At 45.5% G+C, this 14,825-nt stretch overlaps 1 protein-coding gene across 1 annotated transcript; it reads left to right on the top strand.

Annotated features, from left to right (window-relative positions):
- Nucleotides 1–7,004: 7,004 nt before the first annotated feature.
- Nucleotides 7,005–14,337, top strand: IFIT2 (interferon induced protein with tetratricopeptide repeats 2). The gene is made up of 2 exons (XM_006096618.3): nucleotides 7,005–7,172; nucleotides 12,878–14,337. Exons 1-2 carry the CDS (start codon nucleotides 7,168–7,170, stop codon nucleotides 14,274–14,276), a joined length of 1,404 nt encoding a protein of 467 aa, XP_006096680.1. The 5' UTR covers nucleotides 7,005–7,167; the 3' UTR covers nucleotides 14,277–14,337.
- Nucleotides 14,338–14,825: the final 488 nt, after the last annotated feature.

Below are 14,825 nucleotides of genomic sequence, written 5' to 3'. Positions count from 1 at the left end.
TTTGATGATAGACCCCATCTTCTTCCCTTCCTCTTAGCTTAACGAGTTTAATCTCCAATGAGTTGAGTCAAAGGGGACTATTCTGTAGGAGAGGATGGATGAAGAAGGTAGGGAGCGAGTTTGGAGAAGCATCCAGAATGACCTTTCTATCTGAGTGGCAAGTGGTGGAAAACAGGGCAAGATGGGAGTGGAGAAGGCTCCCACCTTCAGGAAGGATTTCAGATTTCCAGATGCACTGGTGTGAGCCACCTGCCATGACCCTAGCTTGGAGCCCAGGGCTTCTACACAGAGCACAAGAAATGATAGAGAACCAATGGAGAAATGCCTCCACTTCCTGAGAAGGGGCTTTGAGCTGAATCTTGACAAACAATACATTTTCTTGGCCTTGAAACTTCAGAAGCATGAAGAAACAGGAGTAGAAATGCCATTCATAGAGGCCTTTTAGCAAATCCCACCATTACAAGAATACTTTACAATGCAGGCAAATTTTAACGTAGGACAGGAAGTCTGAAAAGGCGCTGAATTATTTATAAAGGTTTATGAATTCTCACCCAAAATTGCCTACCTGCTTCACCAGATCTAAGACTACTCTGGGGGAAAATTCAAACAAATTCAAATGCAAAAGCATATGAATCAGATGGAAAAGGATAAATTATACAGACCCTAAGGAGATATGCTACAAATTCTTTTTCTAATAAGATGTCTTCATTTTTATTTTTTCTTCCAGTTTTATTGGCATATAATTAACAAACAACATTGTTTAAGTTTAAGGTGCACTTCCTGACTCACACAGGCTCTCCATAATGGAAGATTTTAGAAATCCTAACCAGCCAGTGGCCAGAAGCTGAAGTAGGAAGAGATGGGAAGATAGGGTGCTGGTGCGGGAGGCTTTGGGGGTGGGGGAGGGGTGAGTTTATTTCATTCTGTTGTGGGCAAATTTTAATCAGTTAAGGATGCAAACCAGGCAGAAATGTTCTTACAGGCTTTTATTTTTCTGTTTATTTGAAAGGAAAAGTCAGGAGTTTGGGGTTATCTATCTAAATAAAACCCTAATATGCAAATCGACCAAACAGCGAAATGACCAGTCACTCTGACGCGTACTGACCACCAGGGGGCAGACACTCAACGCAGGAGCTGCCCCGAGCCCGCAGGCCCTGACCAGTGGTGCCAGCGGCAGGGGGCAGGGCCAGCAAGCAGAAGGCACCAGGCCAGCCAAAGTGGGTGTGAGCGGGAGCCCCCTCAATTGCCCCACCAGTCACCCCACACGTCGGCTGTAGGGACCCTACCTGTGTATGAATTTCATGCACTGGACCTCTATTTTAATTATAATTTTTAAAGGAAAGGTATCTCTTTATCAGAGCTCAGCAGTGGCTGTCCTAGTAAAGGGTGGATTTAACTCACTTTCTCAAAGAACCACTGTCAGGCACTAACCCTAACACACATCTCCAAGAACCAAGTCCTGTTTCTCCAAATATTTAGAGAAGCGGGACTTGGTTGGTCCCAGTGCCCATCCTCCCTTTCCTGTTTTGTTTTTAAGCCTCGATGATCTTTAAATAACAAAAGAACACTCATACAACAACAAAACTAAAATTATGAAAAACACTCCTAAGGATAAAAATACTATAAGCACACTTAAACCCCCTGGAAAAGTACCAGCTAATATAAGGGGGGGAATTCGTATCATCTATTTTATATAACCAACCAGAAATAAAACATTTCAACACTTATAAAACAGACTTGGGGGGATTTTTTTTAACTTTAGAGTGCATATTATTGACAGTTTCATCTTGTCTTTTTACTTAACATATATTTTGTGAAAATCTTCCCATGTTAATAAATGTTTAAAAATATTATGACTATTGAAGGCCTCATAATAATGTTGCAAAGTATGGATGCATCATGACTTCTTTCCCTTGATTCTTTCTTCCCTCCATCCTTCTCTTTTTTATTCCTCATTTTCTCCTTCCTTAGTTCTTTCCCTCCTTCCTCCCTTTCCGATTTCTTCTTTTATAGTCTAATCAAATGTATACATTCACACCACTGAAATAGTCAACGTGATCTACAAGGTAGGAGAAGTAACAGTCCTTCACCTTATTTCCCACTCCCTAAAGGCAACCATTTATAATTCTTTTAGTGGCTATTGTGTTATTTCCTTATACTAAATAATATGCTTATCTTGGAAATTCTAAAAATGTTTTAAAATGGTTAGGCTTTATGTATTGGCTTTTCGCCACTGAACTCCCTCCCCCAACATACACATGCACACACAGCGCCTCGCCCAGCCAATGGCATTGTCTTAGATTAACATTCAGTATTTAGATTATTACAGACACATGAATGCTATTTACAACTGAGCCCTGTTTTGTTCTACAATGACCTTTGTTTTCCTGTATTTTGTTTCATGTTTCCCCCACGTTAAAGGAAACAAACAAAAAAGTAGTTGTGTTGTTTCCTTTTTTTTTTTTTTGAGGTTTTCTAAGTAATGATCACTATCTCAGCCCCAACCAAACTCTCCTCCAGTTGAATAGATCTCCTCTCCCCATTTTCAAATATTAGGTAAGCTGACATGTTCACATTTCCGTGGAAATCACTCACAGGCTATGTGACCGGCTCCTGTCTACACTGGTCGCTCCTGAGACCTGTAGCAAGGATTTCCCTTCCCCCTCATTTAGGGTTTTCCTTCACCTCCCTCTGGTACCGGACCTTCCCTTGCACTGTGTCCTGTGCTTCCTAAATCCCGTTTCTTTATTTCCCTGGGTTTACTGCTACTTCTCCTCCCAGCTTCCTGAGGAACAGTGCATATAAAGTAAACATTTTACTTTTATGTATAATAGTGTCTTTATTTTTTCTTCCCATTAGTTTGCTATATTTAGAATTCTATGCTAGAAATTACTTGCCCGCACTATTTTGATGACATTTCTCCCTTGTCTTCTAGCTTTAACTATTGTTGATGAGAAGTCCAAAAACATTTGGATTTTTTTTTATAAATCCCGCCGCCCCCAGCTCCAGAACATTTAGAATTCTCTTTGTCATCAGTGTTCTAAAAGCTTACTTGGTAAAGGTTTATTTTTTTTCCCACTTGGAAACTTATAGCTTTCAATCAGGGAAAATTTATTGGATATTTTCATGAATATTTTTTTCCTTTCTTTCTTTCTTTTTTTTTTGGCCTCTGTAGAACTCTTACTATTCAGATATTGATCCTCATAGACTGCTCCATGCCGTTAATTCCTGAGCCTTTGGTGTAGTCTGCAATATAAATTGGGTTGATTCTTGGACTTCCCCCACTGCTGACAGATGTAGTTTTCTCAAGTTTAGTACAGCATGAGGAAATTACCTCTTGTCTAGCTCTTTCAGAGTTTCCAAGATTTTGTTGCCTTTGTGTTCTCTACTATTCTCTTCTCCTTGAGGATTTGATTTGAGGAGAAAGCTAAAACAAACTCATGTGTTCAACTGATAGTTCCATAATGCCTTTAAGTATTTTTTTATGAACCATCATTTAGTTCGTTTAAATTGTTAAGCAGTTGTAACTAATCCTGCAATGAACACCCTTTGTTCATAAACCTCTGTATCAGTCAGGATTCAACCGAAGAAGCAGAAGCAAGAAGAGGTACATAGTAAGAGATTTACTGTAAGGAGTTGGCCTATGTGATTGTGAGGGCTGGCTAGGCAAGTCCAAATCCATAGGGCAAACCGGTAGGAAAGGCAGGCTTGGACTCTGGGGTGTGGGTTGTCACTGGCGGCCACAGGCAGCAGCTCTTCATCAAGGAAGCCTCAGCTCTGTCTTAAAGCCTTTCAACTGATTAAACCAGGCCCACCCAGGTTATCCAGGATGATCTCCTGCTTCAAGTGAACTGATTATGGCATTTCATCACATTTGCAAAATACCTTCCCAGCAACATCTAGATTAATGTTCTAAGCACAAAATAATAGGTGTGGTTAAGAGATCGGGGAGAGCAGACACACACACACACACACACACACACACACACACACACACACACACACTTGGTTAATTGATATGGCACTGTTCTTACTGTGTAAGAAACTCTGTCTCTCAATTTCTCATCTGTAAATGAGATACCACCTGCCTCCTGGGGCGGCTGTGCATACTGAATGAGATGATTCCTCACCTGATTCATGTTTATTGCTCCACATAATGATAATGCTAATACTGTAAATCACATTTTCAGATGCTTCTTATCTACCAGGAACTGTTAGAGGCACTTTTCAGATGTTATTTCATTCAATCCTCACAAAAGATAGGAGCTAGACAGCTTACCCCAGGTCACAAAGAGAATACCCTAATTTCATCTGCCTATTAGTCCTCAGACCCTGGGTTTTGATTTTTTAAAATATATTTTTTATTGATTTCAGAGAGGAAGGGAAAGGGAGAGAGAGATAGAAACATCAATGATGAGAGAGAACCATCGATCCGCTGCCTCCTGCACGCCCCCTACTGGGGATCGAGCCAGCAACATGCCCTTTGACTGGAATAGAACCCAGGACCCTTCAGTCCACAGGCCGACGCTCTGTCCGGCAAACCAGCTAAAGCTGGGTTTTGGTTTTTAAGGTTTCCTTTCTGTTTTCTGTATGTCAGGTTCCTAGCAGGAAACTGATGTCAAACTCAAGCTGAGTAATTCAAGAAGGTTGAATACTAGTATAGAGGTGGGTTGGGTTTAGAGATAATAAGAGAATATGCAGTACTCTGGGGCTGATAACAGTAGGCTGGAAGGAACACGAGAAGGGAGAAATTACAGACCACTGTGTAACTGATGCAGCTCCTCAAGGTGGCCTTTTCTCATTCTGGGAATAGCAAACAAGGTCTCTCCCTTAGTCTAGGTTGAGGCAGGGGCAGCCTGAGGCCTATGTAAAGACAGACCGAAATATTTGTAACAAGCAGAGTAAGAGGAACTCTCATTGTTTCATTTTTCTCAAAACAGAAACAATTTCCAGGAGAGAGTTGGTTTCCTTTCCAGTTTCTATTTCCCAGTCACACCATGTATTCTCACTCTAGCCCAGCAGCCAGAGCAGGTGACTCATCCCTGCTGAGATCACACACAGACTCCTGAAAGGTGAATCCGTACATCTAGGCCAGTGGTTCTCACCCTTCCTAATGCCACGACCCTTTAATACAGTTCCTCATGTTGTGGTGACCCCCAACCATAAAATTATTTTCGTTGCTACTTCGTAACGGTAATGTTGTTACTGTTATGAATCATAATGTAAATATCTGATATGCAGGATGGTCTCAGGCGACCCCTGTGAAAGGGTTCGTTCGACCCCCAAAGGGGTCGCGACCCACAGGTTGAGAACCGCTGATCTAGGCGCTTCACAACACAGTGACCACGTGCTTTCTCTGAGCTTCTCCCCATCCAGCACCTTCATGAATAGGATTGAAGCATGTCTATCTAACAGTTTCCTTGAGTGCCAATTCCCAAAAAATAAAACAAAACCCACAATGTTCCTAATTTCCTATTCCGGCACTTCTTGCACATTTAACAATACATTTCTATAAGTACGTAAAAGAATTTGTAAGAAAAGTGAGACCTAAAAGAACGGATTTCCAACGGAGACAGGCTTAGCTGTGTAGCCTAATAAAAGGGTAGAGGATTGTCAAGAAGCATAGCTTCCACCAGGTCCTGGGCAGAAAAATGCGCAATAAATCACGCTTCCTCCAAGACCCAACCACCTGGCTCGTCAGCCTCAGTCTGAGCGTGTGTTTCTCCCAGGCTCTGTGTAAGTTCCTGGCCTCAAAGAAACCAGGTGCTATTAGCTCCCCCCCCCCCCCTTGGGTCTATGTACATGGTAATCCCTTTGTGATTAAGGGTATGGATAAGGAGAGAGCAAAGAAGGTACACTTCCTCTATCATAACACACCACTACGGCTGCCCATTGCGGTGTGGGGGTGCAGAATACCAAGGCAACCCACGGGGGCTTACAAGGGTGTGGAGCCCAGGGAAGCCAGTGATGTGTAGAGGGGTCACGGGTTGTTTTCCTTGAGTCAGTGACAATGATGGGTCATGAGATGTCAGGCGAAAGCTCTGGAAAAAGCAAGTGTCGCAAGTTTCCCTTCTGGTTGCCATGGTTAAAGCGCTGAGTTATTCATTAAAATAAAAACTAACATTTCCTTATTGTGTGCCAGGCATTATTCTCCCTAGAAGAATGTGTTTCGTGTGTCCACCCATGTGAGCCCCAGACACCACTGTGAGTTGGTAGAGTATTACCTCCATTTCAAGGGGAAGAGACTCAAGCATGGAGCCATTCAATCATTGCTAGTGGCCCAGCATTCAAAAGCAGCCTAGTTTCTAATCTGGAGAGGCTGACATCAGAGTCCACCGTTCTATCCTGCATTCATTCATTCAACAACTACTGCCCGGCCAGGGTGGCTCAGTGGTTGAGCAACAACCTGTGAACCAGGAGGTCCTGGTTCAATTCCCTGTCAGGGCATATGCCCAGGTTGCAGGCTTGATCCCCAGTGGGGAGCTTGCAGGAGGCAGCCGATCAATGATCCTCTCATCAGTGATGTTTCTATCTCTCTCTCCCTCTTCCTTCCTCTCTGAAATCAGTAAAAATATGTATGTATTTTTTAAAAAACTACTTTTGAATGCCTGCCGTGTGCCACGTATTATTGTAAGAACTGGAGGTTCAGCAATGAATGAAACTGACCAAAGACCCCCTTCCCATTGGAGGTGACCTAAGGGCTCCTGGCAGTGGCCGGCCAGTCCTATTGGCGATCAGGGTGGGCTGGGTGAGGGTGGGTGGCCACTGACCACTGCAATAAGGAGGCAGGGTGCTGGGAAACTGTATCCTCGCCCTGGATGTCAGCTGATGCAGGACATCAACACAGTTCACCAAGGGCAGTTCCCTCTGACTCACCGCCCAGGAGGAGGAAGAGGAGCCCCCTCCCCCGCCCCCGCCCTCGCCCCCGCCTTGCTCTTACTGAAGCTTCCCTTCCCTTGGAGCCCTGCTGTTTCACTTTGCAGTTGCAGTTTCTCTTTCCCGAAGCCTTTTGCCAGAAAACAAGGCGAAGGAACGGGGGGTGCCTCCATATATAGGTGTCTTCAGCCCTGACTGCAGACAGAGGAGGAAGGTGGCTGGGGAGCAAGCACAGCAGCCCCAACAGCAGCCTCCCCGCAGCGCAGCACAGCGGAGAAGGACGCGGCGACCATGAGGTAGGCATTCCCTGCGGCGCTGGAAAAGTCTGACCAGTCCTGTCGTGGACGCAAACCCTCAGCGGCCTCCCAACAGGCAGGTGCCCCACAAGCTTTGCCTCTGAGTTGGTTCGCAGCCTTCCCCAGGCTCCCGTCTCTAGGCTGCGGGCTTGTTTACTCCGAGTCCGTTTTCTGCCTCACACCGTCCCGCTTCCTCAGGGCGACTGGCCCTGGAGGAGCTGAGAGCTGAGTTCCTAAGGGAGGGAGGGAGGCGGAGGGAGAGGACAGAGGGAGGGGGTGCCATCAGCAGGTCCTTCACGAAAACGCGGGCCCGCGATTGCTCCTAGAGACTCCTTTTTGTTTCTTTATTTGCAGAACTGTGTGAGGAGTTTTTAATAAGATTCTTATTTAACAAAATAAGAGCAATGTTTAGAGTGTTTGGGCAGTGGTTGTTTTTGTTTGTTTGTTTTTGAGCAGTGTTTAAAAAGCACTCAGGGTAGCAACCCACTTCATGTGAAGGTGGAATTTATTTACTTTTTTATGTTCAAATTCTGTTATGTTTGTTTGTTCTTTCGTTGTTGATACATCATTCATATCCCTTGTGCCCTCTCCCACCTTCCTCCTCCTCTCCAATCACCACACTATTGTCCCTGTCAGTAAGTTCTTTCCCTTTTTGGCTCAATCCCTCTGCGGGCCCATTCCTCCCCCTTCCCCTTCCCCCACTCCCCCCCCCCCCCCCAGCTGTCAGCCTGCTCGCTGAGTCTGTCTCTATTTTGCTTGTTGGTTATTTTGTTCATTAGATCCCACATATGAGTGAAATCATATGGTATTTGTCCTTCTCTGTGTTTACAATTCATCTCAGATCTGCATCAGGACGGATAAAATGCATTCATTCATTCATTCATTCAACAAAAATATAATTTACCCCCAAATTCAACTGATTGACTAGAGTTGTCCTGTCTGAAGTATAAACTGGAGATGCTCCTCAGAAACAGAAGTTTGCCCTGAGGAGGAAGTACTAGCTTATTGGGTAGGAAGAGAGCTTGCTTTTTTCTCCAGTCTGAGGACGGGGTGACCAGACTGGACGCCCAAGCCTCGTTCCTGGGAGCTCCAGAACCCAGGGACACCGGCCCCAGCATTACTTTGGAGGGCACATTGCCACCCTGGCTCAATCCCTCTGCGGGCTCATTCCTCCCCCCCCTCTCCCCCCGCTGTCAGCCTGCTCGCTGAGTCTGTCTCTAGATTTGAGATATTTCCACATGTGTGTTGCTATAGTAACTCAGCATTGTTTCTACTTAGAATTTCAGCATGGTCTTCTCATCGAATCTTTCTTATGATCATACAGACCAATCACTCTCTTTTCTAATTTGACTTTTAGCTATAGGCACCCTCACCAGGCATTGCCCCCAGCCCCCCGCCCCCGTGCTCTAAGACAGTGATTCCTGTATTTGAGCTCAAATATGAATCACCTGGAGAACTTGTTAAAGAGAGATTCCTGGGCTCAACCCCCAGATTCTGATTGGGTAGAGCTGGGATGAGGGCCAAGGGTGTGCATCTCTAACAGCAGAGGTTCTCAACCTGTGGGTCGCCACCCCTTTGGCGGTCGAACAACCCTTTCACAGGAGTTGCCTAAGACCATCCTGCATATCAGATATTTACATTACGATTCATAACAGTAGCAACATTACAGTTACGAAGTAGCAACGAAAATAATTTTATGGGTGGGCCACAACATGAGGAACTGTATTTAAAGGGCCAGAAGGTAGAGAACCACTGTCTAACAGGGTCTTCCTGGGTGGTGCTGCTACTGCTCTCACTCACTGCGGGGGCAGCACGCGCTCTGGCCTGGGGAACAGTGTCCCTGTGGATTTCCTCCAGACCTGAAGCAGGGCAAACACATTGTGCTGTAAACAGTTAGGACTTCCAGCGGCATCAGGAGCATACGTCACAAGCATAAGTCCAGGAAGCAGGTATTGGGACCAGCTTCTGATTTGCCGGTGGACAAAATAATCCATAATTATGCAGTGAAATTGGTTGCCTTTCGAAGGGCTGCTCACAGGGATTGTATGTAAGTGTGTACATTAACTGTCTCTATCCTGCAAGTGCACAACGAACTCTATGTCTGAGATCATTTCAGCTGTATTCATTCTCTGTGTTTCTGTTATAAAATGAGAAAGGAGCTAAGAAAGCTCATGTGCTTTAGGAAATCTTCCTGTGAGCTCACTGAGAAGGAAGGTAGGTGAGATTGGACATCAGCTTTCCAAGGGGAGGCTGCTGTCATTACAATGCAGACGCCAAGCAAGTCACGCTCCTGGGCTCTGCCCCACCCTCCCGGTTACACAGGAGACTTCAGGCAACCTAGCCCTTCGCTAAGACCCGCCTAGGTCTTTGAAAGAACACACGTTCCTTCCCTGAGAGGAAATCCCTACCCACTTCCCTCCTATATTTTGTTTATTCTACTTGGGGTAGTTAAGTTTCCATTTGTTTCAAGTAACAGAAATGAGCAGGTGCTGATTTAAAGTTCCTGGAATGATTCCCAGGATTCCACACACAGGACCATAGCAACCCCAGGAGGACTAGAACAGGACACTGGGGCGCTTGGGGGACCCAGACCCTGTGCTATCCAAGTGCATCTGAGTCCCTCTCTGCAGTACATAATGCAGAATGCGGTCCCATCAGACCCCCAGCCTGCACAGTTCCCTTCTTAATGTGTGAAAACCACCTCAGGCTCCCTCACTCCCTCTCAGTTCCATTCCCAGCTTCCCCCTGAGTCTGGGTACCCAGCCATGGTCCAATCAAATTGTGGGGTGGAAGGGGCTATACAATGTGAAAGCTAGGGGGCAGGAGCAAATGAGGGAATATAATCTTTCATTTGGGCAAATATTCAAAAGTGATCGATCCTTGCCACATTACATGACTTCCCAGATTGTCTTGGCTGCTCATGTCAGAATCCATACTATTTAGAATATCAGCTCCTGATAAAAGGGCCAGGGAATATATATCATAACAGTTTTTTTAAGTGAGCAAAAGCAACATTTCAGAGACTCCAGTGCCTAGGCAATGTAGAAAAACAATTTGGTGCTATTCGTGAGTTATAATAACCTACTCATCGGCGAAGTTATTCGAGACAGGGTTATTTGTCTGTTCGCTGTTTCTGTTTGATTGGGTTTGTTCATTTGTTTGCTTGTTTTAAGGACCAACACTAAAAGGAATGAGAAATGTTTCTAGAAGAGTTGCTAGGGCTCCCTAAGTGAAAGAGAGCCTTTCCTGTGATAGAGGAAGCTGGCTGTTTTGTGAGCCTCCTCTTGTAGCCACACGTCTAACACCTTGTCATGAAAGCAACCCACAGAAAAGGAAAAATAAAATTTCAAAAGAAAATTATTAAACAACAAATGCAAAATTATTACTAAATCAAGTCAACAAAACATGTTAAGAACAGAAATCAACAACCTAAGAAGTTGGGGGTGGGAGTGATTATATTTATTCCACAATAAAAGTTTAAGATATTGCTAACATATATAATACTAGAGGCCCGGTGCATGAAATTCGTGCACGGGCGGGGGGGTGGGGGTGGGTGTTGTGTCCCTCAGCATGGCCTGCACTCTCGCCAATCTGGGACCCCTTGGGGGATGTCCGGGATCGGGCCTAAACCGGCAGTTGGATATAACCTCTCACAATCCAGGACCACTGGCTCCTAACCGCTTGTCTATCTGCCTGCCTGACTGCCTCCTAATTGCTCCCCTGCAGGCCTGATTGATCGCCCCCAACTGCCCTCCCCTGCAGGCCCAATCACCCACAACTGCCCTCCCCTGCCACGACCTGCCTGAGATGCTGGGACCAGCCTCCTCCACATGGAGCAGCGGCCTCCATCTTGTGGCTACGTCGTGTGCAAGGACCACCTAGCTTTTATTAGTATAGATTAATCAGGTTGGGAGGTAAAAAATACAAATGTAGGGGAAATGAGTAAAAATTAAGAATGGTTGTAATTAAGCCTGATCGGCATGGCTCAGTGGATGAACATTGACCTATGAACCAGGAGATCATGGTTCAATTCCCAGTCAAGGCACACGCCTGAGATGTGGGCTCAATCCTTAGTGTGGGATGTGCAGAAGGAAGCCAATCAATGATTCTCTCTCATCATTGATGTTTCTTTCTCTCCCTCTCCCTTCCTTTCTGAAATCAATAAAAATATATTTTTTTAAAAGAATGGTTGAGCCCTAACCAGTTTGGCTCAGTGGATAGAGCGTCAGCCTGCGGACTGAAAGGTCCCAGGTTCGATTCTGGCCAAGGGCATGTACCTTGGTTGCAGGCACATCCCCAGTAGGAGGTGTGCAGGAGGCAGCTGATCGATGTTTCTCTCTCATCGATGTTTCTAACTCTCTATCCCTCTCCCTTCCTCTCTGTAAAAAATCAATAAAATATATTTAAAAAATAACAATAATAATAAAAATAAAAGAATGGTTGAAATTAAGATTTAAATGGTTAAAATGGAAAATTTTAAAACAAGGCTATAGAATGTCAAAATAATAAAAAGACAAAACCGATTTGATTTTTAAAAGGTTTGGCTAAACAAAGAAACTCAATTAAGTATATATGAAAAGCTCAAATAATTAGGCAGGAAATAGAAAGTAATAGAGATAAAAAAGACAAATTAAGGGGAATTAAGGAATTAAAAGTGTAGATGCTAATATGGCATTGAATCTCAGAGGAATAGCCAAGATTAAAATCAGGTTGGCAAAATGTTAAAAGAAGACAAAATTATAAAGCTACAGTTCAAAAGTGAATGTATGCCCTAGATGGTTTGGCTCAGTGGATAGAGCATCGGCCTGTGGACTGAAGGGTCGTGTTCGATTCTGGTCAAGGGCACATGCCTGGGTTGCAGGCTCAATCCCCAGTGTGAGGCATGCAGGAGGCAGCCAATCAATGATTCTCTCTTATTATTGATGTTTCTATCTCTCCCTCTCCCTTCCTCACTGAAATCAATTATATATATATATTTAAAATATATAAATATATAAATATATAAATATATTTAAATATATATTTAAATATATAAAATATATTATATATATATATATAATATATATTTTTTTTAAGTGAATGCTAGGTAGGAGAAAGAACAGAAACAAACAAACAAAAATCAGTGAACTAGCCTTCCCAGAAAGCACAGAAAGCCTCCACTGGAATCAATTCCACAGTTTTGGCCGCCCCTGCAGAGGCCCCCCAAGAAGAGAGCAGAGGGCTGGCCACCCTAACAAAGCTGCCTTCTTTAGGGAAACCTGCCCACTGCTCTCTCCCTAATTCTTCCATTGTCCAGTCACTTGATTCCTGCTTCCCCGTGCTTGAACGCATATGCCAAAATACAGAAATTTTAAAAAGGAAATGTTTTTTTAAATATATTTTTATTGATTTCGGACAGGAGGGGAGGAGGAGAGAGAGAAACATCAATGATGAGAGAGAATCATTGATCGGCTGCCTCCTGCACACCCCACACTGGGGATCGAGCCCGAAACCTGGGCATGTGCCCTGACCGGGAATCAAACTGTGACCTCCTGGTTCATAGGGCGATGCTCCACCACTGAGCCACGCCGGCCGGGCAATGTTCTTTTTTGATTGGGGTTCACTCCCTTTCAGAGGAGGAGAACTGCGTTTGTCTTGCTCCCTGCTTTGTGCCGGGGGAGTCTGTGCTGTGTCTCACATGTCCATCTCTCTGCTTTTCCCCACAGCGAGGCCACCGAGAACTCCTTGGAGAGCAGCCTACGGCGGCTAAAATGCCACTTCACCTGGAACTTAGGGGGAGAAAATTCCCTGGATGATTTTGAAGACAGAGTGTGTCACCAGACCGAGCTGCAGAACGGCGAGTTCAAAGCTACAGCGTACAACTTGCTGGCCTACATAAAACACCACAGAGGCCGAGGCGAGGAGGCGCTGGAATGCTTGCGGCAAGCCGAAGGGTTAATCCAGCAGCAGCACCCTGACCAAGCAGAAATCCGAAGCCTGGTCACCTGGGGCAACTATGCCTGGGTCTACTATCACATGGGCAGACACTCGGAAGCTCAAGTCTATGTAGACAAGGTCAGAGAAACGTGCAAGAAGTTTTCCAGCCCCTACAGAATGGAGAGTCCTGAGCTGGACTCTGAAGAAGGGTGGTCGCGGCTGAAGTGTGGGAGTAAGTACACCGAAAGGGCAAAGGCGTGTTTTGAGAAGTGTCTGGAAAAGTGCCCAAACCACCCCGAGTACACCTCGGGACTGGCCATTTGCAGCTACCGTCTGGATGAGTGGTCAGGGCCTAAGAATCCCATCAATGCGCTGAGGCAGGCCATTCGGCTCAATCCTGACAACCAGTATATTAAAGTCCTCCTGGCTCTGAAACTGCAGAAGATGAACGAGGAAGGGGAAGCAGAGAGTTTAGTTGAAGAAGCTGTGGAGAAAGCCCCCTGTGCCATAGATGTGCTTCGCGGGGCAGCAATGCTGTATCGGAAAAAAAATGATGTGGACAAAGCTATCGAACTGCTTACACGGGCTGTCGAATGCTCGCCAAACAACCCCTACCTGCATTGCCATCTTGGGGTGTGCTATCGGGCAAAAGTCCTCGAGTATGAGAAGAGAGGCCTGAGCAGAAGGTATGGGGAGAGAGAGGACTACCAGGAACTGATCAGACGCGCTGTGGGTCATTTGAAGAGAGCTGATGAGCTCAACGGAAACCTCGCCAATGTCGGCTCCTTTCTTGCCTGCCTCCACCACCGGGTGGGTCAGTACGAAGAAGCAGAATATTACTTCCAGAGAGAATTCAGCAAAGAGCTCACGGCTGTAGACCGGCAAGTGCTCCATCTCCGATATGGCAACTTTCAGTGGTTTCAAATGAAGTGTGAAAGCAAGGCCATCCACCACTTTCTAGAGGGCGTGAAAATAAACCAGGACCCAAAGGCGACAGGAAAGATGGAAAAAAAACTGCGAGGTATTGCCGACACCAGGCTTTCCATAAATGGAGACGATCCCGAGGCTTTGCGTATCTTGGCGTGTCTTGAGGAGCTGAATGAGAAAAGGCAGCCAGCAGATGAAAACTCTGAGAGGGGTGCGAGCTCCGGACGCCTCAGCCCTTCGGCATCTTTCGTGGAGGATTGAGGAATCAGGATGTGGTGCCCATAGGGCTACTCCTGGGAGGGAAGCAAAACCCCTTCTCGCAGTTGGTACCGAAATATTTAACTATGAGTATGGCGTAGGCATGGACTAAGAGAGTGGCCACAGTCCTGGATTGGGCCAAGTGTTAACACGAGTTGCTCAGGGAGTTTCAGGAAAGGGACTAAGTTGGGGGTGTCGGGGGGGGGGGGGGGAAAGGCGGGTCCTTACAGATGTCCCCAATTGAAATCTGTAAAAACTGGTCCCATTTTTGCAAAGCTTTTCCCATCACTGGGGTCATTTTGAGAATCCCGTTACAAGGAATGTTCTAGGTTCCTTCCAAAGGCTGGGGGGACCAAAAGTTTACCAAAAGCTAAGAAAGGGGCTGGGGGGGCTCCCCCTCCTTTTTTTCTCTTCTCTCTTTCTCCCCTCTCTCTCTCTTTTGTTGTGTTTTTTCTCCTCTCTCTGCCACCACACCAGCTCTAACACAAAGAGGATTTAGTGGAGTCGGGCTTTGTTTTCCCCCTGCCCCTAGAATAACCCTTAATTCTAGAA

The sequence above is a fragment of the Myotis lucifugus genome, unplaced genomic scaffold (assembly GCF_000147115.1).
Source record: "Myotis lucifugus unplaced genomic scaffold, Myoluc2.0 scaffold_184, whole genome shotgun sequence".
In the NCBI taxonomy this organism is placed as follows: domain Eukaryota; kingdom Metazoa; phylum Chordata; class Mammalia; order Chiroptera; family Vespertilionidae; genus Myotis; species Myotis lucifugus.
Note: the sequence above shows the minus strand (reverse complement) of the source record. Positions and strands in the feature narration are given on the sequence as shown.